Genomic DNA, 25,688 nt, shown 5'->3' with positions numbered 1-25,688 from the left:
AGTACATAGCAAGAGTACATAGCAAGAGGATGCACAAGTACATGATGCAAACAATGGCCAGCAACCTTACATACGAAGAAACGAGTCCCATCGTGAAAAACAGGAAGGGGAAAATGAAAAAAAGCAATCGCAATCGCCGCCATGTAAAAGATGATGTACGCCTTATGAACCCGACCCGACCACCCAGTGCTAGTTACGTAGAAATGAAACGAGAAGGAAGCCAGAAACACACAAAAAAGAAAGAAAGAAACGGGGGAAAACGAAACCTCTATTGTGTAGTACACCCTTCATGATTCATTCAAAGCAACATGTAGGCATAGGAAGGGGATGCGTGCATCTAGACAACCTTGAGGGCCTTGCTCTCGACAGCATCCTTAGCAAAAGCCTCCGGGGAACGATCGAGCAACGCTTCGAGTTCCGCGTCCGAGAGTATCTGATCTCCCTCTTCGACCACTGTGACCTTTTCGAAATCCTCTTTCAGAATAAGCGAATCCAAAGCCTCGGCGTCGTCTTTAGAAGCGTCCTTGGAAAAGCTCTTGAATTTGCCCTTCTGGATGATTAGCTTCTCGAGGCGACGCTTGCCATCAGCCTTGTCCAGAAGAGTCTGCTCGACGGTATTCGCGGTCGCAAACCGGTAGATGACGACGGGCTTCGTCTGGCCGATGCGGTGGGCGCGGTCCTGAGCCTGTAAGTCCATCTGGGGATTCCAGTCACTGTCAAAAAGGATGACCGTGTCCGAACTCGTAAGCTACAATATGCATCAGTATGTGAACCGGCATGAGGCATGAAGGAGAGGAGTGCATACATTGATACCGAGACCACCGGCACGGGTCGTCAACAGGAACAACTTGGCTGATTCTGCAGTATTGAAGCGTTTAATGGCGGCACGGCGGTCCACCTGCGCAACCGCACCATCGAGACGACACACTTCCCAACCATGTAAAAGCTCAGCCCAATCATGAATGATATCGAGCATGGCCTTGAATTGGCTGAATATGAGGATCTTATGCCCGCGCTCAATGAGAGCGGGAACCAGACGCTCCAGGAGCATCATCTTCCCGCTGGAAGTGACCAAGGTTTTGTCCGGGACTGGCTTATCATGGAAGGGCCAGAAGAAGTGGTGGGGCGTGTTGCACACCAAACGAAGCTGCATGATCATGTTCTGCAACTTCTTATTCCCAACCTCGCGGACTACTCGATCGTCAGATGGGAAGACCTAGAAATAAGGGTGAGAAGGGGATCACTTACGGGAAGTCATAACGGCCTTCTGATGCTCAGACATCTCCGGAACCACTTCATCCTCTTCAGTAGAAGCATTACCCTCTTTCTCGAATGCGGTATACCATTCGCTGAACGGTACGTCCTCTCGATAACAAACGGCCTTGCGCGTACGCTTTCCCTCCACAAGGACCGAGGACTCCGTCTTGGTCTTCTTGGGGGTAGATCCGTTTTGGCCTTCGACAAGTTTGCGCTTCTTGGTAGACGAGTCGTAGGTGACTTTGTCCTTGTTGAGGATTAGGTCCGTCAAAAATTCGACGGCTCTATGCTCCAACAACGCTCCGTAGAGGCCCTTCTGCAACGGAGACAGCGGCGCGTACAAGATGTACTCCTTCTTCGGCGGCAGATCCGTTTCCACATCCGTTTTCACCCTCCTCAGGAGAAAGGGCTTGAGAAGCGCATGTAACGAGCCAACTAGGTTCGTCTCTTCGTTTTCCTTCATGAACGCCGCATGCGCGGCTTTGTCCTTATCTTGGATTTTGCTAAAATCAAAGTAATTCTCGAAGTGAGAGAAATCATCAAAGATTTCGGGGATGAGAAAATTGAGCAAGGACCAGAGCTCTAAGAGGTTATTCTGTAGAGGTGTACCCGTTAGGAGAAGACGGTTCGAGGATGTATACGTCTTGAGCTCCTTCACGAGCTTGCAGTTCATGTTCTTGAGTCTGTGCCCCTCGTCGATAATGACGTACTTCCACTGGTACTGGCTGAGGACGGGTTTGTCACGGATGATCATCTCATAATTCGTACAGATGATCGGGAACTCTCCGGAGGCGATCAGGTTCTTGCTCATATGGGTGCGGCGAAGCTCCGCACGTTCCTTCGGGTTGCCATGGTAGAGCAGCTAGAAATCTCACAATCAGCCTCCACCACCAACGCGGAATTGAGTTAACGAAGAGGGAGTACTCACAGCTGGCATGTCCGGCGCCCATCTAGCGATCTCGTCGACCCAGGAGGAAAGAACGCTAACCGGTCCGACCACCAGAAATGGACCCTTGATCCCCTTTTCCCTCAGGAACGCGAGGAAGCTGATTGTCTGGAGCGTTTTTCCGAGGCCCATCTCGTCCGCAAGGATACCGTTGAGACCGTTCTCGTACAAAGTGATCAGCCACTCCAGACCTTCAAGCTGATAGTCCTTCATGATCCCGCCAGTGATCAACTTCGGCTGCCGAGCGGACCTCAACTCCTTATGTTGTCCCAACTTCTCACCGTCGTTATCTGATGCCGCAGCCGCCAGCGCCGCCGATGTGGCGGCCGCGCCGACAGGCCCAGCTGTATTCCCGAAAAACGAATCGATGGTAGCATTCTTCGCTCCTCCCTTCTTGGCCTTGGCCTTACCCTTACCCTTGGTCTTCTTATTTCCCTTTCCGTTGGTGGTGGTAGCAGCCGTCGAGGTCGAGGTCGAGGTCTGCGGCTCCCCCCCCTTGGCAAGCTCCTTTGCCCGATACCTCTTCAACTGCTCGGATATTATGGAAACATAGATGGAGCTCTGCTTCATTAGGAACTCGACAGCAGTGTGCGACTCGTTCTCTAATTGCACCACCACACCAATCAGATCTCTCCTAAAAATATATATCACGGGCGCACATACACACACGGAGGAAGGACTTACGATCAGAGATGGGCTTGTTGTCTTCCCCGACAACCTTGGCTTCGTTCTTTTCGTCGTCCTTAGGTGCAATTGAGAGTCCTTCGATTCCCGTGCCCGAGACGGTGGAAGCAGGAGTCTCGACGCCGTCGCCGTCGCCAAAGCTCGAAGTAGTTTCACTCATTGTAGTGCTTTGTACGCCAGGTAGTGCGTCAGGTATAGTTCTCGGTTCGCGAGGAAGCGCGGAAGCAAGCAATGGAGGAGGAAACGCGTAAATAGAGGGCGAGAAAGGGAGGTGCTTACAGTTGTGTGGGAAGACGCGCCGCCATCCGTAGTGACCGTGGATAAAACCGCTTGGGAGTGATGGAACTACTGTCTAACCGTATGCAGTATGGTGGAAGGGGGGGCGGGCTGTGACCTTGGGTCTAGATCTGCCGGTGGGCTGTGGTGGGACCGGTACGACGGTCAGGGTTGCGGGATCTGGTGTGACGTGCACGATACTCATCAGGGTTAGTCCATGAAGCCCACCGTGGCTCTGCGGAGAGTCGCCGGCTATGATGCGCATATGGTAGAGTCGTCGGGCGTGTTCGTGGAGCGCTGAGTCGTCGATGCTTGCGGTGTGGCACAATGGAGAAGCTTTGATATTGGCCCAGTACCATGGGTGGCTTTGCTCCGTGGACCGTGGAGAATCTCCCCGGTACCATGGCCTTGATCTCGATGCAGCTCAATCGCCTGGACTCCGGGAAAAAGAACAAAACCAGATCTCCCTTTCCTTAATTAACTAGCCACAGAAGATATTGCCATTGCCTTCAATTGCTAAAAACAGGTGCATGTGGAATACAAAATTATGGCCCGAAACTACTGCTCCTAACCTCACAAGACAGTCGCCGCCAATCGCAACGTATGACTCCAGACTCCCTCCATCCCTCGGTACAAAACCCCAGTTTTTTGGCGCCAGACTCCCAAGTAACAATTAATAATCACTCACACCCGTGCATGAGCTCGTTCTTTGGCCACGGGTATCCCGTATCATCCCAAGTCTATCGATTCGTGAGCCTTGGGCCAAGAAACGGGCCATTCGGAAATCAGACGACAACTTACGGTGAGGTTGGAATTTTGATACGCTTTCGGGTGCTTCCTGATATAAGAAGTCGTAGCATACCCAGCTGTATTCCGTCAGTCAGCAATGTTCGTCAACTATGTAGCCGCAGAGAATTACGTGGATCGCAAGTAATAGACTCTTCTCCTTCCTTCTGGTAGATGCGAACGTAGTCAATATACATCGTCGTTCCTTCGGCCAGTCTCGGTCTGCCATCGTCAGCGCCTATAAAAAAATCTCTCGGATTGGCTCCGTCGATTCTCACCCAAGCGTGGCCCAGTCGATCCAAGTCCACGACGAGCTCATCCCAAGATTCAATATTATTGACATCGGCTCGCGAGAGATGTCCCGCTGCCCGATGTTTCCGTTAGGCCCCGTTGCTTTGCCTTTTTTCCCCCATTCACCTCAGTATTTGGATGCTCGTGGAAGGAAGCAATAGCTACCTGACATGCGGAATGTCTCATCGTCACCAACAAACCATGCAATGGCTCCATCTTCTTGTCCGGGGATGTACTCGAATGCATACTTTTGATACTAGTACTACTTGTCAATCTGTACGTCCGAGATAGGTAGGATGGACCGTCTTACCTGGACCTCATCGTACCAGTCGTTGTTGAGCATTGTGACACCTGCTGATTGTGAGGATCGACTTCACAAGAGATGGATGAAAGCTTGCCCACCACTTATAGCCTGCTGGTACGGGCCACCTCGCCATCCGTTCAACTGAGTGATCTTGGTATCCCGTATGGCAAGGAAGTTATGGTCGACTCGGTACCAAATATCGAATGGAGCCTACTGACTGACCGTAAGCACTATCCCACACGTGCATAGCTGGTAAGTAGGATACCGACCACCTGACTGGACTGGGTAACGACGCCGACCCGCATATCATACTCCGCCGCTCCCTCCAAGGCATCTATCTCCGGCGCACCTCTCCCCCTTCCTGGCGTAGGATGGTCCTCACCGGTACACACACATTTCGCGAGTCGCTGTCCCGGCAGGAACGACAAACCATCCGCGCTCGACTGATTCGGCGTGATTCCAGCATCGCACTGATCGTAAGAATAAGGCCAGACGCCATCACTCGTCGCACGGTAGCCGGGGCGTGCAAGGTTCCCCAGCGTCCAAATCCCCGGCCACAGTCCGGGCACACCGGCAGGTCCCGCAAGAGATGCCGAGACCTCCATTACTCCGCCCTTGAAGCACATCTTGTTCCAGCTCTGCAACATTCCGGAACGGTAATCCAAATTGTGGTTGGGAATGGCCTGCATTTTGATCTGCAGGGTCCCGTTGGCCGTCGTTATGGCGTCCGGGTCGTACCATTCCAGGTCGTTTGTTGCAGCGTAGTGGAAGTCGGCCGCTTGCCAGAATTGGTCGTCGCCTTCGTAGAATGTGCGGCCGTCCTGGTTGAATTCGTCGCTGAAGACGAGTTTGAGCTTGCCTTGGCCCAGGACAGAGTCCCGTGTCATGGCGTACTTGGGGGTGTCCGGATCGATCAACGAGGTCCTCACGGCACCTAATATCGGATGCTTGTGTTTCGATATCTCCTCGCCTTCCCTATCCGAATTATCTCTCCCAAGGTGCCCATAAGTGACGATTGGCCAGACAATAAACAACACCGCTGGTCCGATCATGAGCAAGATGAAGCACATAAAAGTGAGCAGAAACCTCCAGCTGCAATGAGCAAAACACTCCTTCAGGCCGAGGTGTCTATCATCCTCCCCGTCCGGATTATGCAAGCTATCGTCATCCTCCTTCTCATCGATGGAAGGGTACTGTACCGGCGGGCCCTGTCGTTGCAAGTAGGGCGAGTACCCCCGCTCGGGATCACTCGTATCGAACCCGTGGCCGAGCTGCCTCACATCCCCATTGACGTGCAGCCCACCCGGCGTCCACGACGACAACGACGAAGGCGTAGCCAAGTCGACCAATGTCCCGGACGGCTGCCTGGACGGATACCTCGAGAAATCCCTGCCCACACTCTGCAGGGAGACAGCGGGCGACGGCCTCCTGAGGGTATTCCGCGGCGACGACGGCTCCGAGCCCGCCAGCGAGCCCTCCCCGTCCTCGACCAGCCCCGGTCCCGGCCGCCCCACAACCCGGATCTTCAGGCTCCTTATGCTCCGCCGAGGCACCAGCGGTGGCTCCAGCGGCGGCTCCGAGCTATCGTCGCTCCCCTCACTGCTGACCGCGCCGTCGGCACCCGCCCTCAGCGGCGAGGGGACGACGGGAACGTAGTTGGTGCGCTTGCTGCCCGATGAGTACAGTATCGCGGCCACGGTGGCCGCGTCCTGGTCCAGGCGGCGGTGGCGCCATGGGCGTCGGCCCGGAAGTAATGGGGCCCCCGTACGCCGTCCCCCTACTCCAACGGCTGGTTCCGAGGGTTTGCTGCTCATTGAGCTGGTGATACGGTAGGTGGTTATGGCCAGTCGAGGAGGCCGGTAGGATACGTGCGTGTGAGCTGATAGGGTAGCCAAAAATGCTTGGATAAAGGAATGGAGATTGAGCTGTGGATACGAATGAGGGGCAGTGTGAGAGAGATGTAATAGTACTAGGAAGCTACTACAATAATCTTAAGGTAACGAGTGTCCTAGAGCTACGAGCGGGCCCGGCTGCAAGCTGCAAGCTGCAGGCTGCTGCTATGGGAAGGGCAGTCAATGGTAATAGTGTTCGGACCACCTGGAGCTCACAAGCTTAATAACTTACAGCTCAATGCGGAGAGGAACAGAGTGGCTCCAGGATTTTTAAGGTCCTGGACAGTGGGAGGCAGTCGTCCAGCAGGAGCTTAATCCGTTTGAATTCCGCCCTGAACCAGCCACATCCACATGTCACTCGTCCCGTGCACTGACCAGTCAGTCACCAGTGCCAGATGCAATAAGCCCCCATTACATCACCAAAGAAGCTTTATCCCCACTGCTCCACTGCACATCCTCTCGTCTCCTCCACGACAGTTCTATCCAGCCCGTTTCACTATACACATCGACCGAACACCACACCGCACTTAACCAGAAAAAGATAAACCAAAATGACCACCCGTTTCCTCCTCCGGCAGAGTACCTAGCACCCCACTCAAGACCTTAAACAATCACAGCTGCTAACACATCCACCTCCAGCCATCCCCATCCGCAGCCGCTCCATTGGCCTCCCCCGCATCCGCGCCGCGACCACTCACGCCGCCGCGACCACCTCAACCGCCGCCCCCGCCGCCCCTCCCCCCCCCACACCAGCGGGCACGATCCCCACGACCACCTCAGCCGCGCACGAGCTGCTAGTCTCGCAGCGCCTCTCGCGGCCATTGTCACCACACCTAAGCATCTACCAGCCGCAGCTGACATGGTACGGTTCAGCGGCAAACCGTATCACGGGCGTGGCTTTATCCGGTCTGATCTACGGCTACTTCATCGGGTACGGTCTCGGGGTGCCTGGATTCGACGTTGCCAGCCTGGCCTCGTCGGTTGCGGCGCTGCCTTGGGCGGTGAAAGTCGCGGGGAAAGTGGCGGTTGCGTTGCCGTTCACCTATCACTCGCTGAATTCCCTCAGGCATCTCGCCTGGGATATGGCGAGGCTGCTGGATATTAGGGATGTCTATCGTACGGGCTATGCCGTCCTGGCGCTGACGGCGGTGGTGTCGGTTTGGTTGGTTTCTTTGTAGGAGAGACGCGGGACGAGGGAGGGAGGTGAGGGAAAGTAAATTTTTATTTTTATAATGCATGTAACAAAAGTCTTGTCTCTAACGCCAGTATCCATTCATCCATCCAGCCAGCCAGAAAGCCAGCCGTTCATCCATCCCATTCATCCACCTGTACATCGTTGCCCTGTCCCATTCGTATCACTCGCAACCAAAACCCCATTGCACGTGACTACCTACCATACATATCGTATCCTATCGTATCCTATCATACACACACAAAGAGATGAGATTAGCTGATCCCGTCTATCGTCTTCCGCCCATCTATAATTTTTTCTTCTCCGCCGACTCATTTGCCTTGTCCACACGTATTGTCTGGGATTCCTGTTCCGCCTGAAGCTGCATCTGCGCAGCGACCTGTCGACACGCGCGCTCGCACTCCACCACCAACGCGGGCACATCAACGACCTGTGCGATCTGTCGCAGCATCAGCACCAAATCAATCTTCCAGGACCACGGGGGGGTATGTAGAGTATGCGACTAACATCCTGCGCATCCTGCTCTCGGAGCAAGAGCACATCCTCCTCCTCAGCCACGGGCGGACCCTGTTTCCTGGCCTTCTTAATTACCTCCGCGGCATCGGTAGTAGTCCACTCGACGCTCGTCATTGCCTTTAGTGCCCTCGCATCGATGGTGACGGCTTTCCTATGCCTTGTATACACCTCGTCGAGCGCGGCGCTGGGCACAGGTTGGAACATCCCATTCGCCGCCAGGAAGCCGAGGTGTTTCGCGCCCTCGAGCGCCTTCCAGTGCGAGAAGGCGCGGTACGCTAAGTAGAAAAACGGCAGGTTCGGGATCACGGGGACGAGTGCGAAGGGTGCGGAAATCGGCATGCCGATTAAAGACCAGATCAGCCGCTTGCGGTGCACCGCGTTACGCTCGGTTGAGAGGCGCGATAGAAGCCCCGCTACCGAGGAGGAAGAGATTATGCTAGGTGGGTACACCACTTCGATCTTGGCCCCGGCGATTTCGTCGGCCTGGCGCCGCGCGGAGAGCGGGGGGATCGATTTGAGACCCCTAGATACACACACGGTCAGCCCAGGGGAGGGTGCGCGGGATGGGTGGGGGATATAGTTACCATTCTTCGAACGGTATCCGGTTGAAAAGTTTGTTCCCGTATTCTGTCACCCGTTTCTGCCAGCCTTTTTCTGCAGACTCCTAGATATGACGCAAGCACGCACGCATCAGCTCCGGCGCAACTCCCACGTCGATACTCCATCCGCACTCCAGGGAAAAAGAATGCCGTACCCATTTCAGCCACAACTGTGAGGCGCGGCTGGGTCAGAAGAAGTGCATTGAGTCAGGCACATGTAGGTAGACGGCGACCGGACTCAAAGCGCGCAGGACCAAGACTCGAGACTCACGTAGACGCTTTATCCGCCAGCGACGGCTGCGCATGCGTAATCTTGTTCAGGCGCTGTCCGTAGATGAGGGTTCGCCGCGCCGAGATCGGGATCAGGAATAGCCTCATGGTTTCTCTTGTCTGTCTTGGGGGGGATGCGAGGACGTGAGTTCGGGTTCTGTAAGGTAGGTTGGTGGGCGCGATGGATGTATGGAGGTACGTAAAACTTTGGCGGGGCAAATGTTTGGCCGAGGGGCAGCTCTTCCAAGTTTATGTAGTACCCACTCTACTCTACTCTGCTCAGGATCTGCATGTGCTCTTCTTCTCATCCTACGTAACAAGCGCTAGCGAGCGCGAAGGCAAAAAGTCCACGACGTGCCGGGCAACCAGGCACGAAAACCGGCCAGTGGAGTGGGTAGTGGCCACAACAAACAGCGGCGGTCGTTGCAAGTGGCTAGAAGATTTGGAGCGCTGGACAAACATAGGGCACTGGTGTGGCTGAGCATCGACGGCAACGCACACTAGAATTCTCGGTGCCCGCAGCCAGTCGCCGGCGACGGGCCCGTCCAGCTGGTGAAGAAGCTTCGTTCATTCTTTCTGCCTACCGTATGTACTGCACGCCTGGATCCGGGCGGTCTAGGAAGACGCGGCTCCGTCTAGGGTACGGTACGGTAACGTTTGTGCTCGCGGATCTGGAGCACTAGTGATCCCTGCGAAATCTTGTCTCGTCTCGCGAGCGAGCGAAGTTGGTGAGCCCTAGAGATGAGGAGATATCGATGACCGCGCTGGTTCGATGGGATGGGATCCGGGGACGAATCTTGGGGCACGGATCGGAGGGGGTTTGTGAAACAAGACAGGATGAAGCAACCGCGCGCCTGCCTGGGGACGATCTGGAGAGAGCTCGGTTGTGATAATGCAATTGGCATCGAGACTTGTGGCTTGACTGGCAATTAAGTAAGCAATGAGCATCGAGTACTACGGTAGTACTAGACTCTTCGTGAGATGCGGAATCTTGTAGAGTAGAAATCATACCGTTGCCGTCCGCGCAAGCCGAACAATCCAGCAGGTGTCACCAAGTCGGCTTCTCGAGCTGGCGAGTCTTGAACCAGCTGGATGCGAGAGCGAGACTGTGACTGGACCTGCAGTTCCGGGATTGCGCCAAGTCTCCGGCAAGGAAGGCGCAGCGAGGACACGGAGAGTCCATAGCCCGGCAGGAAGCACAGGAAGAACAGCGCACTGGAGGCTGGTACGAGCCTCGTAGCAGCGGGGGAAGTGCGGAACAGAACCCCGGACCGATCAGGGCAATCGCAGGCTTTTGCATGACAGCAAGACAGTGGGAACTTGGAAGGTCACGGTGTGTCCGGGCCTCAGCTTGACTCTGTCGTTCTGAACGGATACGAAGGCCAGATGTCACCCGGCCTTTGCCCTTCGGAGTCTTCCTTCGATCAATGTTGCCAGCCACCGCCAACACCGTATTCCGCACAACCAGCTGATGGCTTCGGGACGTCAATTGCTGCGATGCTGCTGCTGCTGCGGGGCTGAGTGACCGCACGCGCATACACATGCAGAGCACCTTGGCTGACGATACTGTTCGTGTGACTCTGCTCCAACACCTCCCCAAGACCCGAGAGGTTTGGCATGAATGCGGCACGCAGGAATCCTTACAGTTGGTACATACCCGACCATGCTCCCATATTCTTCACGACCTACCTACGGTACCTACTATATATGCTCCTGACGAAACACGGCCTACATCAATCCCACATACCTGTTGTGCAGAATCTCCTCCTCTCCACAGCATCTCTATTTCTACGTCATACCCTGCCCCGGCATCACGTCTTTGTTTTGTCCGATCGCTCTCAGTCGTCGCGCAACGCCACACCGCATTGCGCTTAGAACGCACCCTCCCCTCCCCCCTTCGACCTTCCCCTGTCTCTGCATTCCCTCATGATCCCCCCAAGTCGCAGCAATTTGCAGCCTAGCCACCCCACCGAACTTCCCTGCTCGCATGCCGCATCGACGCCAGTTCCCTGGTCACAGAGCAGGCAGCATACAGCATACTTTACATAGAAGGTCCGACAGGCGACACAAGTCGCGACTGCAGACGAATATTCGCCTCGTCCTCTGAATCTTGAGGAATCACCGACAGACACACGAACAGTCACTTACGCTTGTCTCGCCCGCTTCTAACTCTAGAGTGCCCGTCCAATACACATCACCGAGCTTTCCACACATAATCGAGCGCCCATACCTCCTCGACTAGGTAGATACTGGTAAATCGAATCAAACGCCCCAAAAAAAAACTCTCCAACAATCTCAAACACACACACACACCCCCCAAGCCTACTCTGAGCTGTCCAATCCATCGAAAGCCTTCGCCCACTGAGGCGATGGCCGCCCATCCCGCCGCTCCCCACGATGTGCTCCCAAATACCAACAAAAACAACAACACCACCACCACCAACAACAACACCGCAACCCTCTCCGCTTCCTCAGCCGCTGCCAATGGCCTGGCTCCTCTAATCATCCCGCATTCCATCTCGGACCAGTCGGCAATGTCTCTGTCGCATCAGAGGAAGCACGATGGACTTGGCACTGCCACCGGACGCGCAACATCCTCAGCTGGAAATTCACTCGACTCCTTCAAGTCCTTCAGCGAGGTCGCTGCTCCCACCACCATCACCGCCAACGACCACGGTGGCCGGGAAGCTTCTTCTACATCTATGTCGCCAGAACCAGCGCGGCACGTACGGACTCTACCCAGTTTGTTCCCCCCTACCCTGCCGGCTATGTATACCGAGATCGACAAGAAAGAAAGAAAGAGAAAAAAAAAGCAGAGAAACCGAGCACAGCCCCACTACGTTCGATAGCTAACGCTGCTTGTGTGCTCTTTCAGCTTGGGTTCACACACGAGGAGAAGATGAAGACGACGAGATCACATTCCCCCGGCTTCCGCCACCGCTCGCCCGAAGACCCCCGGGTCCCTCCGTCCACGATGCGCAGCGCGAGAAGACGCCGGTAACGCCATCGGCTCCGAGCTACAACAATCACGGCGGCGGCGTCAACCAGACTAGCAGGTGGCGGGGCTTCGTCGAAGGCACTGCCCTCTACCCCCCCGGCACATCCTCGCATTCGGAGAAAGTCGATACCGATTGGCTAGCGCAGCAACCGAACCTGGAGGGTCCGTGGCTTGCCAGTACGCAGGATCCCGAGAACGGCGAGGAAGGCTCCGGTGACGATCAACGGGAACTGTTTGGAAAGAAGAAGCGGCGGATATGGTACAAACGGATACACGTTGGGCACCCTCGTCCCCCCCCCCCTCTCTCGCGCCGGCCATGGGCTAAACTTTGTCTGTCCGTCGTAGATCATGCTGTTGAACAGTCCGATGGTCCCTTTGACCTTTCGCTCCATCATCTGGTCGCTGTCGCTGGTGGCGCTCGGGCTCGCTGGTAACATCTTTCACATGAGTAGGACATATGGTGTCGAGCAGAAAGCCTCGACCGTCATGGCAATTGTCGTCGACGCTTTGGCCCTAGTATACCTGATATATATCACATATGACGAATACTCCGGCAAACCGCTGGGTCTACGTTCACCCACTGTAAAGATACGACTGAGTAAGCTCAGCCTTTCACACAAACCAGATGCTTCATCTTCATCCTGACTAACCGGACTTGCAGTCATGTTCGATCTCGTTTTCATCGTCTTCGATTCGGCGAATCTTTCTTTGGCGTTTGATTCTCTCTTTGATGTGCGGTGGAGCTGCCGAAGCACCACCCTTTTTGAAGGCGATTCTGTAGTAACACACCCACCTCCCCGACCAGAAAAAGACGAATTTTAGTACTGACAACACAAATTCAGGCAAACCGGACCATAGATCCTATTTGTGATCGCCAAAGGGCCCTAGCAGCCTTTCTCTTCCTCGCACTGTGCGCATGGGTCTTGACGTTTACCGTGAGCGTGTTCAGGTAAGCGGCTTCCCTCTCCGTCTGACGAGCAGCCGACTGATTCTTTCTCCAGGGTTGTCGAACGCGTTGTATCCTCCCGGTAAATCCGTGCGAGGAGCCTCTCTGCCATTCAATTCTTTTCGTTCCTTTCATCTTTCCCATACATACTACATTCCTTCATTTACGGATATTTTTTCCTTTTTTCTTTTGTTCCTTTTGCAGCAGAGCATAGGCTAGGCTTAGGTTGAGAGGGGGAGAGGTATATATACTGGACCAATTTTTTCGGCGTTGTGGGAATGTGTGTTGCGGTGGCATCTTTCTTCTTTTCCTTTCCTTTTCTTTTCTTCACTACTGGTTTGTTCTCCTTTCGATTCTTGTTCTTTCCTTTCCTTTTGCATTGTACATACACTTCACTGTGTGAGTTTCTGTTTTGTTCGTTTCTTTTCTTTTCTTTTCTTTTCGCGACCGCTGGGGTTACTGGTTAATGAGGACGGCGTGGGATGTCCTGTGATTTGGGGCACGGGTTGGCTGATTGGAAGGGAGTGGTTCATCATGGAATAGCACTCGATGTGTTTTGCCATCCACTTCGAGGTTCGAAGTGGTAGCAACGAGATAGTTATCCAAGGTCACCATAGTCTAGACCGGCCGTATGTGACAATAAACTGGTGTTCTCTCTCTCTCTCTAACAAAACATCGAATGAAAATTGATTAGTCTCCCATCCCCGTCGAGTTCGCCTGTGATCTGAATTGTGAAGCTTGGAGTTGACCAACTTGCAGATAGCCTGCGTGGTGTTGGGGTTCACCGTACGGCCCGAGCCCCTCGACGAGCCGGTGTGGGTCGCCTCGCGAAGGGGGATAGAGCTGTGTTCTCATGCAGGCAGTTTTATTGTAACTTCGATGCAGCTTCGAATGTGTATTCCAGAATCCTGCACCGAGTCTCGTCGGTTCTCTTCCATTGCGGAGCACGGACCAACACTAAGTTGACATCGCTTCCAAGACATCAACTGGATAAAACTGCAAGACTTTCAGCCATTCTCCATCACTTTCAACCGCTGTGTCACCAGATTCGCGTTCGGTGAATGAGAAATGCCGAGTGACACGATATGAGTCCGAAGCGCGTCATGTAGGGTAAAAAATCCATGGATTCGGAGCTAACTATTGCTCGCGAAATCGCATCGTATGACTCGAAGGGTGTTCCTGCTGGTCGAACGCGAGCCAGAGAAGGCACCCGTGCTGACTTACATACCGAGTACGTTGTTGCTGCTGCAGGCAACAGGTATTTGCCGATATGGCGTGGTGGATTGAGAACGGGCTGGAGTACCGGGAGACAGACAAACTGGCCTCTTACATAGGAATTGTGTTCTTCTTCTTGACGTATATGCGAGAGAGAGAGAGAGAGAGAGAGAGAGAGAGAGAGAGAGAGAGAGAGAGATAGTTACAAGAGGGGGAATTGTCGAGTGAGGAGGCGGGGCGTTGGAGCTATCGCAGGGATAGATAGCAGCGGACCCTATGCGACCGGCGGTTAGGTGCGAGTGGGGCTCAAAGACTTGCTGGGTGTTACATAACTCAAGTACTTTGCACCCAACTCATACGGTGCTAAGCACTTACTCACAACTCCCAAGATAGTTCACTTCCCTTTCACTGTCTCTCAGCAGTAAACATCTCCTTCAGCATCCATCCATCCCGTCCCAGTAACCCGGCACTCCCCCATCTCGCTCCTCTCCCCCAGATCACAGCGACACACCCCACACAACACAGCGAAGCTAGGCTGGCCTTCACCCCCTACAGTCCCTTCTCCTCCAATCCTCGACGCACATAGCTGGACGGAGGTCATCGGAGGGATAGCTTTCCTGAGACACGCCCCCCCTCGCCCATCACCAGTCTGCCAGCCCACCGAAGACAGCTCCCAGAAGCATACTGCCCGGCAACATCTCCAACATGAACACACCGAATCGAGAGGATCTATCAGCAACGTGAGACCTACTCACCCGCCCCACTACTCTTCCCCCCGCCATCCCCGCCATCCCCCCGCCAGCGCTGGGCTAAGCTTTGCGGTGGACCAAGGTCGCTGACCCTCACGTGTGCAGATGGAACTATCTGGAGCAGGGAGTGGAGAAGATCATGCGGGATCTGAACAGTGGCATGGACATGAATACAGTATTTCCCCGCAGAAATCCATCGAGAAACTGGGTGCAAGGCGAATAGGTTGCTGATGTTGCGTGCTTGCTTGCTTTGATAGTACATGGGTGTCTACACGTACGGCCCTCCTCGTCCTCGTCCTCCTCGTCATCTTCCTCCGGGTTGGTGTCGCTCGTGTGTGTGCGAAAGTATTGACGTTTCGACAGGGCGGTTCACAACTTCTGCACATCTCAACGCGCTGTTAGTGCCAGTCCGTCACTCCAGCAGGCCGCCGGTGGTCATCGAGGTGGTTCGTCTTTCTCCAGGTGCTTCTGTTCTGGCCGTTTGCTGACCCCGCATCAAAGCCAACCTTCTCGGAGAGGATCTATACAACAATCTCATCAATTATTTGTCCAGGCATCTGTCCGGGTTGAAATTTGTGAGCGCGGCTGTGGCATATACTTGAGACGCGCCCGGAAACTGACGGATTTTGGTGGTCAGGAATCGCAGAAGCACGCTGATGAAGCGCTGCTGGCCTTCTACATCAAGGAATGGGACCGGTACACCACGGCGGCTAAGTACATCAACCATCTCTTCCGATATCTCAATCGACACTGGGTGAAGCGGGAGATGGATGAGGGGAAAAAGAACATCTATGATGTTTACACGGTATAAATCCTGGTTTACGGGCTTCTTGATGGTTCCGCCCACTGACAGTGTCTTTAGCTTCATCTTGTGCGATGGAGAATGGACCTCTTCGATGACGTTCAGAAGCACGTTATGGATGGAGTGCTCAAGCTCGTGGAGAAGCAACGCAATGGCGAAACCATTGAGACGGCGATGGTCAAGAGCATTGTCGATTCGTTCGTGTCACTCGGTCTGGACGAGAACGATTCCACAAAGTCAACGCTCGATGTGTACCGCAAATACTTCGAATTACCGTTCCTAGAGGCGACGACGGCCTATTACCAGATCGAGTCCAAGCAGTTTGTGGCGGAGAACAACGTTGTTGAGTACATGAAGAAGGCAAGCGGTCCACCCCCGTTAGGTAGCGGTTGACGCATAGGCTAACGTCTGATACAGGCTGAGACAAGGCTGACGGAGGAGCAAAACCGGGTACAAATGTACCTCCACCCCGACATCAGCGGGCCTTTGATGAAGACTTGCGAGCGGGTACTTATTCAGGAGCACGCGCCACTACTACGAGAGGAGTTCCAGGTTCTGCTGGATAACGACCGTCAGCCAGACTTGCAGCGCATGTACAACTTGCTCTCACGCATCCCTGACGGATTGGATCCTCTTCGTACCAAATTCGAGGCGCACGTACGACGGGCTGGTACGTCCGCGGTGGACAAGATCGCTGATGGGGGGGACAGTCTTGAGCCCAAGGTGTACGTGGATGCTCTTCTCGAGGTCCACACGCAGTACCAGAATCTCGTCAACACGGCATTTAAGGGAGAGGCCGAGTTCGTACGGTCTCTGGATAATGCTTGCCGTGAGTTCGTCAATAGGAATCAAGTCTGCAAATCGGCATCGACAAAATCGCCGGAGTTGTTGGCGAAGTACGCCGACTCCCTCCTCCGGAAAAGCGCAAAGAGTGCCGAGGAATCGGATCTTGAGAACAAACTCACGGCCATCATGACTGTCTTCAAATATGTGGAAGATAAGGATGTTTTCCAGAAGTTCTACTCAAAGATGCTCGCCAAACGTCTGGTGAACAACCTCTCTGCCTCGGACGATGCCGAGACGAGCATGATCGGAAAGCTCAAGGAGGCGTGTGGATTCGAATATACCAACAAGCTGCAGCGCATGTTCCAAGACATGCAGATCTCCAAGGACCTGAACGATTCATACAAGGAGTGGCTCACCAAAATGGCAGACGGCGGGTCAGGAGTGGACTTTTCATGCCAGGTATTGGGTACGTCGTTCTGGCCGCTCAACCCGCCCAACACCCCCTTCAACATCCCCGAGGTCATCGTACAGACCTACTCTCGTTTCGTCGAGTTCTACAACCAGAAGCACACTGGTCGTAAACTCACGTGGCTGTGGCATCTGTGCAAGGGTGATCTCAAGGTCAACTACTGGAAGAACACCAAAGTACCTTACACCTTCCAGGTGTCGACCTACCAGATGGCGATATTGCTCCTCTTCAACGACCAGTTGACGGTGACGTACGAGGACATCGATACCACTGTTGGGCTCACCAAGGATTTCCTGGACCCTTCATTGGGCGTGTTCCTGAAGGCAAAGGTTCTGACCATCTCTCCTCCCGGTTCGAAGCCTGGGCCGGAAACGACATTCACTCTGAACCCAGACTTCAGGAGTAAGAAGATCCGTGTGAACTTGAACATCACGGTCAAGGCCGAACAGAAGCAGGAAATCGAGGAGACCCACAAGACCATTGAGGAGGACAGGAAGTTGTTGATGCAGGTTAGTATTTTGTCAATCTCCCCCCATTATTCCGAGTTTGGCTGACAGTTACCGCCAGTCGGCCATCGTACGTATCATGAAGGCGCGTAAAGTGATGAAGCACGTGGTTCTCGTGCAGGAGACCATCGTACAGATCCAGTCGCGATTCACACCCAAGATTCCCGAAATCAAGAAGTGTATAGACATTCTACTGGAGAAGGAATATTTGGAGCGACTCGATGGCGAACGTCTAGGTAATTATACCCGCATGTGCGTGCATACATGGTTGTGCTGACAATCATTCTCCACAGGTTACTTGGCGTAGAGATGCACCGCTATCCAATTAATAGAAGGTCATGGCCGAATTTTCACGACGTTTCATGCGATGGGCTCAATGTTGGTTTGTTTCCTGTGGCAGCAGCAGTAGCTGAGTGTGGGGGGACTGGTGTAGTTGATTTGGCTGGTAAAAACCTCGGATGGTGTTTTTTTTTCTCTTTCTTTCCCTCTTTGCTTGGGAAGTTTCGGACTGATGAGGTAGGTAGCCTGGTGGTTTATCCATACTGCTTCTTCTCCCTGAACTTTGATTGTTATCCTTACTTCCCGATTCAGGAGTTGAATTTTTCTCTCCCTCCTCCTGTGGTTTTCTTGGCTGTTCTTGTTTTTTTTCTTGTCTGTTTTTTTCTTCTTTCTCGGGATGGTGTATCTGGGAATCGAATGCGTCAAATAGCGGAGTCCTTGCTGGGCGGTTAGCTGGTTTTTTCTACATACTTGTCTGGGGAGGTTGCCTAAATATGATAGAAGGGTGTCTGCTGTCTGTCTGTATTGTACTCCGGGGGACGGGGGGTTGATGTTGTCCGGACTCCTAATCGCTTGCTGGTGATATCCTGAGGAGCGGAGCCGCTTGCCAAGCCAACTAAGTGTCCTATCTACCATGGAAGTGGCTTGCCAGAGGGTTGGTGGAGATCAGCTCCAACAAACTTCCTCTGGTACCTTTTTCGAGTTCCGCCTACCTAGGTTGTCTACACTACATATATTATCTTCTGCACAGCAGAATGCAAATCTCGAAGTAATTAGCAGCCCACCTTAGTGGTCTGTCGATATGGCGATTGCTGTGGGGGTAGAGTTACCTACATCCTGTACTTTCGTAGAGTAAACCGTGGCGTGGTGGGTTGGTTGGAGAGAAAAAGACACGGTAGTGTTTGGGGTCCCAATGCCAAGTTCTGGACCTCCTGCGTGCGCTACATATCAACGTCAACCCAGAACCAGACCAGACGGCAGCTCCATCGCCCATCACCATCGCCCACCCCTCCGGCCTGTGAATCCCCGTCCGTCTCCCTCCTCCCCCCCCCTCGGCAGACCCAAAAGCTTCGCACAACTACGTTATCGTCCGCCTCGCACGCTCGAAGAAGCTCGACTGCTCGACTGCACAGCACACACGAAGAAGGATCCATAGCTCCAACAAACAGCAATATAACCCAATAACTACGTTACCATCAAGATGGATATGGAAGCGCTGAAAGATCAGTGGCTGATGGCGGAGGAGCAGGATGGTGTCCGCTTAAGGTTGTTATCACTCTCCCACCCACCCGCCGGTTCGTGATGGGGATGGGGTTGTGGATGTGGATGTGGATGCGGATGTGGATGCGGATGTGCTGACCCCCCGACGTCGGTCTGCAGTTGGAACGTCTTCCCCAGCAACCGTCTGGAGTCCAGTCGCCTCGTCGTGCCGCTCGGAGTTCTCTACACCCCGCTCAAGGAGAAGGAGAACCAGCCGCCGGTGCAGTACGAGCCCGTCACTTGCAAGTCACCGTGCAGAGCTGTGCTCAATCCTTACTGGTTCGTTTCCTGTCATCACCACCACCTCCGAGATTGGACGGAAGAGGAGGTTGTATGCTGATGAGGATGATGATGTGTCCACAGTCAAGTCGATGCCCGCGCTAAGCTGTGGATATGCCCGTTCTGTCTCCAGAGGAACCAGCTGCCTCCACACTACAAGGACATCGGCCCCAATGCGTGGCCGCTCGAGCTGTCCCCCGCGTATTCGACCATCGAGTACAAGCTTGCGAGGCCCGCCCCCGCCCCGCCGATCTTCTTGTTCGTCGTGGATACGTGTCAAGAGGAGGACTCCCTCAAGGCCCTTAAGGACTCGTTGATCATGAGCTTGAGCTTGCTCCCGCCGCATGCTCTGGTCGGGTTGATTACCTTCGGTACCATGGTATGAAATACGGGGTGGTTTAATCGCGGTGGTGGAGTTGGGACTGATTCGGGGGGTTGTTAGGCACACATCCACGAGCTGGGATACACCGAGTGCGCCAAATCCTACGTGTTCCGCGGCAACAAGGAGTACACGTCGAAGCAGGTGCAGGAGATGCTCGGCCTCCTCGGCTCCGGGCTTCGCCCGCAGCAGCCCATGGTCCCCGGACGCCCGCAGGCGCACATCCCGCCGTCGTCCCGCTTCCTGCTCCCGGTCCAGAACTGCGAGTTCCAGTTGACGAATGCCCTCGAGCAGCTGCAGAAGGATCCTTGGCCGGTCGCGAACGATAAGAGGCCCCTCAGGTGCACTGGTGTGGCGTTAAGTGTCGCTGTGGGACTGCTCGAGACTTCGTTTGCCGACACCGGTGCGAGGATCATGCTCTTTGCCGGTGGTCCGAGCACTGAGGGTCCCGGCATTGTGGTTGGTCCGGAATTGAGGGAGCCGATTCGTTCCCATCATGACATTGAGAGGGATAATATCAAGTACTACAAGAAGGCGACGAAGGTATGGGTTTCCGCTGCCATTTGTGGGGGGAGGCGATGCTGATCGGTCCAGTTCTACGACACAATGGCCAAGCGAACGGCACACAAGGGTCACATTATCGACATCTTTGCCGGATGCTTAGACCAGGTCGGTCTGCTCGAGATGAAGTCTCTGGCCAACCAGACTGGTGGCCACATGATCCTTACCGACAGTTTCACGTCCTCGATGTTCAGGCAGAGTTTTGTCAAGATCTTCGACAGGGATGCTAACGACAACCTGTTGATGGGCTTCAACGCTTCGTTGGAGGTTCTGACTACGAAGGAGCTGAAGGTGACTGGTCTGATCGGTCATGCCGTCTCCCTGAACAAGAAGTCAACCTCTGTTGGAGAGACTGAAGTCGGTATTGGAAACACGTGCTCGTGGAAGATGTGTGGAATCACGCCAACGACATCCGTTGCTACCTACTTTGAGGTTGCATCTCAGGCTGGACCCGCACAGGCTCAACAGGGCCCCCAGAAGGGTATCATCCAGTTCTTGACGTACTACCAGCACGCGTCGGGACAATTCCATCTCCGTGTAACTACCATTGGACGCGACATCACCACTCCGACCGGCGATCCATCCCTCGCCCACTCTTTCGACCAGGAGACGGCGGCCGTGCTGATGGCTCGGATCGCAGTCTTCAAGGCCGAGGTCGACGACGGACCAGATGTGCTGCGGTGGGTGGATCGCATGCTCATCCGACTCTGCTCAAGATTCGCGGATTACCGGAAAGACGACCCGACGTCGTTCCGTCTGGAAAAGAACTTTACTCTATACCCGCAGTTCATGTTCCATCTCCGGCGCAGTCAGTTCCTGCAGGTGTTCAACAACTCTCCCGACGAGACGGCGTTCTACCGCCACGTCCTGAACCGTGAGGACGTCAGCAACTCCCTCATCATGATCCAGCCCACACTGGACTCGTACACGTTCGACGAGCAGCCCCGACCCGTGCTCCTGGACTCCACCTCCATCCAGCCCAACACGATCCTGCTGCTGGACACGTTCTTCCACATCCTGATCTTCCACGGCGAGACGATCGCCGAGTGGAAGAAGATCGGCTACCAGGAGCAGGAGGGATACGAGAACTTCAAGGAGCTGCTCGAGCTGCCCAAGGAGGACGCGAAGGAACTGATTTCCGACCGCTTCCCGTTGCCGCGATTCATTGTCTGCGATGCGGGGGGCTCCCAGGCCCGCTTCTTGCTGTCGAAGCTTAATCCTAGCACTACCCATACTAGCGGTGGCATCGGTGGCGTGTCCCAGAACGCTCAGACTATCTTTACCGATGATGTTTCGCTCCAGACGTTCATGGAGCACCTCATGAAGTGAGTTCACGCTCCCCTCCCCTCCCCTGCCGATAAACTGTGATTTGGGATATTTACTGACGTGCGATGTATAGGCTTGCGGTTACGGGGACGAATTAGTGGGAAGGGGAGAGACGTAATGGACAGGTGATTGCTGCGGCTAGGGTGTGCTAGATGTGTTGTAAAATCTTTTTTTTTACGGTTTCTTGTTTTTTATTCTTCTTCTTGACGCCGTGATTTATTGCTGGAAAGGTCAGCAGAGGTGATGGATCGATGGATGCGTGTTGTTTTTACTTTAGCGTTTGCAAAATACATTGTTCTCCGTGGGCACTGGTCATGGCTGTTGATTCTTGATTCTTGAGAGGTTCTGAGCGCACGTCGTGTCACTCGGGTTTGATGATTTGAGGATTGTTTGATCGTCCTCATGGCTTCCATTCCATTGCTTAGACTCTACTATAGATAGGCCGCATGCGAAAATAAATTGATGTTTTCTCTCTCTCCCTCTCATGACATCGACTCGGTGCATGCATGTCCTTTTTCATTCCTTGATTGCAGAGATGACATCAAAGTCTTCCGCATCTACCATACAAACAACCCAAGTCCTCCAGTCCATTTCCCATCCCCCTCGCAACCCTTCGCAACCCTTAGATCAACAGCCTCTCGATCTTGTCCTTGATAGTCCTGATCTGGGCCTGGAGCTCACTGGCCTCGTTGCTAGTGACGGAGGCGGAGATGACGGAGCGGCTGACACCACACGCGCGGCCGAGCGCAATCTTGCTGGGGATAAAGACGTACGGGACGTTCTTGTCCTCGCACAGCAGCGGCAGGTGCAGCAGGATCTCGAGCGGCTCCGTGTCCGCCGCCATCACGATAAACTCGCTGATGCCCCGGTTAAGAGTCTTTGTCGCCTCGTTCGCACCCTTCTTCAATTGCCGGTAGTGAGAGGCTTGCTGGATGATGTCCAGGATCTGCTGCGTGAGCGCCGCGTCGGCGAGGGGGAAGGCTGCGAGAATGTTAGTTGGGGAGCGTGGAATTGGGGAGCACAACGGATACGAACCCTTGGGGTTGGGAGCGGACATGGTAGTGGTGTTGGATATGTGGTTGAGGAAAAGGGTTCACTGCGGTGGCTCGCCCTTTGTTGTGGAGAAGGAGGTGGTGGAGGTGGTGGTGATGTGAATGAAGATTTGTGAACGTTGGAAAGAGAAGAAAAAAAAGGTGTGGATGTAGCAGTTTTTTTTAGGATGAAGAGAAGGTGCGCCAAGCAAGAGATCAGATAAACCCTGCTGATTAGATAAGGCGTTGCGTGGATTAGACTAATCAGATCGATCACGGCCATTCTTCACACACGCTTTCGCATCCTCTGCGCGCGCCTCCTAGTCCCTCTCACACACCTCGCCCCGACCACCACCACCACCACCACCACCACCAAAGTTCAGACCACAAGCGCAGCGGACTCACACTCACACGCGCGATTCAACCTCAACGACCTTACTCGCCAACCACAGCCATCCAGCAAAACCACGACTCAGCAGCACGCATTCCACGCGCGCACAACACACGCACTCCGTCCGACGCACGCGCTCAATCGACAGCAGCACACTCCTGAATTGCGCCCTGCCCCAATCCCCGGAACCGACCACACGAATGGACCACGGTCACCCACAGCAGCAGAGTAATACGGACGACGATTCGCTAAGTTTCGCCGATAGCCCCGTCGGAAGAATGGACGAGTCTGCGGATGTCACCATGAGCGGCGATGATGCTGCCGTACAGGTATGTTTGCGTCTCTGTCTGTGCGTGGGTGTGGGTGTGGGTGTGTCGAATGAGGATGGATGGAAATGGGAATGGGAATGGGGAGGTTAATGGGGTGCGATACATAGTCGAAAGTGAGCGAGACGGAGGATCAGATCATGCAAGGCGCCGATGATAGTAAGCCGCATTCCGGAGATTCTCAAAATGGTATCGAGGGGGCGACGGCGGCGGCGAATGGCGAAGGGAGTTCCAAGGGAGGTGTTGTTGGTGGTGGTGGAGAGGGGGGGGAGGCATCGTCGACCAACGCGAACAACAACGCCGGCGCCGAAGCTAGCAACTCCAACACCACTCAGACCGTCACCAGCCCCGAAGCTGAAAAAAAGAAGATGGAGGACGCAGCTAGGAGCTACCTCGTCGAGCAGACGCATGCCGTCGTCGTGCCGAGCTACTCCACCTGGTTCGATATGAACAAGATTAAAGACATCGAGAAGAAGAGTCTGCCCGAATTCTTCAACAACCGAAATCGCAGCAAGACTCCGCTGGTGTACAAGGATTACCGCGACTTCATGATCAACACATACCGCTTGAACCCTACTGAGTACCTCACTGTCACCGCGTGCAGGAGGAATTTGGCTGGTGACGTTTGCTCGATCATGCGGGTTCACGCGTTCTTGGAGCAGTGGGGATTGATTAACTACCAGGTATGCAAGCTTCATCGCACATGTATTGGGTGGCAAGCTGATAGCCTTTGTAGATTGATCCCGAGACGAAGCCCTCAAACATCGGTCCACCATACACGGGCCACTTCCGGATCACAGCCGATACACCCCGAGGACTGCAGCCGTTCCAGCCTCCTCCCGGTGCGATCCAAACTGTTGGTAAGCCTCATGCCAGCACCGAGCGTGCCACCAGCGGTACCCCCACCAAATTTGAGTCAAACTTGGAGCTCCGAAAGAACATCTACGACTCTGCTGGCAACAAGATCGCCTCCATGAACGGTGACGCTAAGGATGATGAGCCGGCCGAGAAGAAGACGCATCACTGCTTCGCCTGTGGTGTGGACTGCACGCGGGTGCGCTACCACAATAGCCGCAGCCCTCGCAATGCCAAGCTGATCGACCTGTGCCCGAACTGCTACCTGGAAGGCCGCTTCCCCCAGAACTCTGCCAGCACCGAGTTTCTGCGGATGGAGGACCCAGGGTACTCGACAGTGGACCGCGAGGTGCCATGGACAGACCAGGAGACACTGTTGCTGCTTGAGGGTCTCGAGATGCACGGCGAGGACTGGAACGCGATCGCCGATTACGTCGGCACTCGGACGCGTGAGCAATGCGTGATCAGATTCTTGCAACTACCCATTGAGGAGAACTTCGTCGAGGAGAAGCCGGAGCAACTGGGACCCTTGCAATACAACCGCATGCCCTTCACCCAGGCCGACAACCCCGTCATGAGCGTCGTGGCGTTCCTGGCTAGCATGGTTGACCCCAAGGTCGCTGCTGCCGCGGCTAAAAGCTCGATCGAGGAGATGACCAAGAACCTCACTCTCCAGGTTTCTTCCTCGCCCAGAAAGGCCGCGGCAAAGGAGACGACCACCTCGCCAACTGCGACCGAAGGTGCAGCGAACAAGGAAGCTTCTGCCACCACCCCCGGGGTTAAGTCCGAGGGCACAGTCGACCCCGACAATAATATGGATGTCGATGGCCCAGAAGCCGGCAGAGACGGCCAGCCTGCAGACGAGGAGGAAGACGAGTCGATCATCTCCCGGGCTGCCACGATCGCGTTGGGCGCCTCTGCAGCTCGCGCCGCGGCCCTCGCCTCGCACGAGGAGCGCGAGATGACCAAGCTGGTGAACGCCGTGGTCAACTGCAACCTCAAGAAGCTCGAGCACAAACTCAACCAATTCAACGAGCTCGAGCAAGTGCTGCAGGCGGAGCGCCGCGAGATCGAGAAGGCGCGCCAACAGCTCTTCTTGGAGCGCCTCGCCATGCGCACACAGTGCTCGCAGGTCCAGGAACAGCTCAAGCGCGCCATCGCCACCGGCGGCCAGGAGGGGTACATGATCGCTGCCGAAGCCGCCATGATGGGGAGTCAGGGACAGAAGCTGCAGTTTGATAACGCGGCCGCCGTCACGAATGCGGCTGGTATTCCGCAGGTCGGCGCGAGACCCCCGAGCTTGGAGAACCCGGCGGGATATGTGGCGTTCGAGGCTTAGGGAGGGAAGCATGGGGGTAATGGGGATGTAGCAGGCTTTCAGTTCTCTTTTCTTTTTTCTCATTTTTGTCATCGGTGATTCGTTCGTATGTGATCTGATCTGATGTGTGTGTGTGTGTGTGTGTGATGGCCATGGCAGTGGCCTGGAATTGATGCCCTTTTCTTTTCGTTTTCTTTTT

The 25,688-nt window shown here is 54.6% G+C and overlaps 9 protein-coding genes across 9 annotated transcripts; 5 read left to right on the top strand and 4 right to left on the bottom strand.

The window, feature by feature from the left end:
- Window positions 1–337: 337 nt before the first annotated feature.
- On the bottom strand, window positions 338–2,773 carry BZA05DRAFT_344094 (SNF2 family N-terminal domain-containing protein; the record flags this gene model as incomplete). The annotated part of the gene is made up of 4 exons (XM_051481108.1): window positions 338–748; window positions 806–1,191; window positions 1,249–2,119; window positions 2,186–2,773. The coding sequence occupies 4 exons, from the start codon at window positions 2,771–2,773 to the stop codon at window positions 338–340; spliced, it is 2,256 nt and encodes a 751-aa protein (XP_051335345.1).
- Window positions 2,774–3,843: 1,070 nt separating this feature from the next.
- BZA05DRAFT_379698 (beta-glucan synthesis-associated) lies at window positions 3,844–5,749 on the bottom strand (the record flags this gene model as incomplete). The annotated part of the gene is made up of 8 exons (XM_051481890.1): window positions 4,814–5,749; window positions 4,646–4,754; window positions 4,557–4,594; window positions 4,406–4,496; window positions 4,228–4,348; window positions 4,083–4,165; window positions 3,965–4,029; window positions 3,844–3,903 (listed from the first exon to the last, which is right to left on the bottom strand). Exons 1-8 carry the CDS (start codon window positions 5,612–5,614, stop codon window positions 3,844–3,846), a joined length of 1,368 nt encoding a protein of 455 aa, XP_051335344.1. The 5' UTR covers window positions 5,615–5,749.
- A 1,238-nt stretch (window positions 5,750–6,987) lies between these two features.
- BZA05DRAFT_461895 (succinate dehydrogenase cytochrome b560 subunit) lies at window positions 6,988–7,614 on the top strand (the record flags this gene model as incomplete). Its single annotated transcript, XM_051487691.1, has 2 exons — window positions 6,988–7,015; window positions 7,076–7,614. The coding sequence occupies 2 exons, from the start codon at window positions 6,988–6,990 to the stop codon at window positions 7,612–7,614; spliced, it is 567 nt and encodes a 188-aa protein (XP_051335343.1).
- Window positions 7,615–7,640: 26 nt separating this feature from the next.
- BZA05DRAFT_411691 (mitochondrial K+-H+ exchange-related-domain-containing protein) lies at window positions 7,641–9,275 on the bottom strand. The gene is made up of 5 exons (XM_051485027.1): window positions 9,015–9,275; window positions 8,899–8,926; window positions 8,729–8,808; window positions 8,136–8,667; window positions 7,641–8,067 (listed from the first exon to the last, which is right to left on the bottom strand). Exons 1-5 carry the CDS (start codon window positions 9,119–9,121, stop codon window positions 7,915–7,917), a joined length of 900 nt encoding a protein of 299 aa, XP_051335342.1. The 5' UTR covers window positions 9,122–9,275; the 3' UTR covers window positions 7,641–7,914.
- Window positions 9,276–11,485: 2,210 nt separating this feature from the next.
- BZA05DRAFT_189790 (uncharacterized protein) lies at window positions 11,486–13,139 on the top strand. Its single transcript, XM_051479397.1, has 6 exons — window positions 11,486–11,735; window positions 11,889–12,286; window positions 12,357–12,609; window positions 12,673–12,788; window positions 12,854–12,960; window positions 13,013–13,139. The coding sequence occupies exons 1-6, from the start codon at window positions 11,576–11,578 to the stop codon at window positions 13,041–13,043; spliced, it is 1,065 nt and encodes a 354-aa protein (XP_051335341.1). The 5' UTR covers window positions 11,486–11,575; the 3' UTR covers window positions 13,044–13,139.
- A 1,383-nt stretch (window positions 13,140–14,522) lies between these two features.
- Window positions 14,523–17,803, top strand: BZA05DRAFT_189670 (Cullin). The gene is made up of 9 exons (XM_051479396.1): window positions 14,523–14,912; window positions 15,027–15,096; window positions 15,179–15,195; window positions 15,285–15,364; window positions 15,423–15,496; window positions 15,559–15,726; window positions 15,784–16,083; window positions 16,141–17,487; window positions 17,546–17,803. The coding sequence occupies exons 1-9, from the start codon at window positions 14,878–14,880 to the stop codon at window positions 17,759–17,761; spliced, it is 2,307 nt and encodes a 768-aa protein (XP_051335340.1). The 5' UTR covers window positions 14,523–14,877; the 3' UTR covers window positions 17,762–17,803.
- An 860-nt stretch (window positions 17,804–18,663) lies between these two features.
- On the top strand, window positions 18,664–21,981 carry BZA05DRAFT_411681 (uncharacterized protein). Its single transcript, XM_051485026.1, has 6 exons — window positions 18,664–19,029; window positions 19,144–19,302; window positions 19,387–19,681; window positions 19,745–20,224; window positions 20,276–21,567; window positions 21,642–21,981. Exons 1-6 carry the CDS (start codon window positions 18,965–18,967, stop codon window positions 21,664–21,666), a joined length of 2,316 nt encoding a protein of 771 aa, XP_051335339.1. The 5' UTR covers window positions 18,664–18,964; the 3' UTR covers window positions 21,667–21,981.
- On the bottom strand, window positions 21,939–22,845 carry BZA05DRAFT_439398 (50S ribosomal protein L30e-like protein). The gene is made up of 2 exons (XM_051486534.1): window positions 22,604–22,845; window positions 21,939–22,549 (listed from the first exon to the last, which is right to left on the bottom strand). The coding sequence occupies exons 1-2, from the start codon at window positions 22,623–22,625 to the stop codon at window positions 22,191–22,193; spliced, it is 381 nt and encodes a 126-aa protein (XP_051335338.1). The 5' UTR covers window positions 22,626–22,845; the 3' UTR covers window positions 21,939–22,190.
- Window positions 22,846–23,684: 839 nt separating this feature from the next.
- On the top strand, window positions 23,685–25,510 carry BZA05DRAFT_344057 (SWIRM domain-containing protein; the record flags this gene model as incomplete). Its single annotated transcript, XM_051481107.1, has 2 exons — window positions 23,685–23,999; window positions 24,053–25,510. 2 exons carry the CDS (start codon window positions 23,685–23,687, stop codon window positions 25,508–25,510), a joined length of 1,773 nt encoding a protein of 590 aa, XP_051335337.1.
- Between the last annotated feature and the right edge of the window lie 178 nt (window positions 25,511–25,688).

The sequence above is a fragment of the Tricharina praecox genome, assembly GCF_024521635.1.
Source record: "Tricharina praecox strain CBS 144465 chromosome Unknown BZA05scaffold_36, whole genome shotgun sequence".
Lineage (NCBI taxonomy): Eukaryota > Fungi > Ascomycota > Pezizomycetes > Pezizales > Pyronemataceae > Tricharina > Tricharina praecox.
This window is presented reverse-complemented; position numbering and strand designations above follow the sequence as displayed.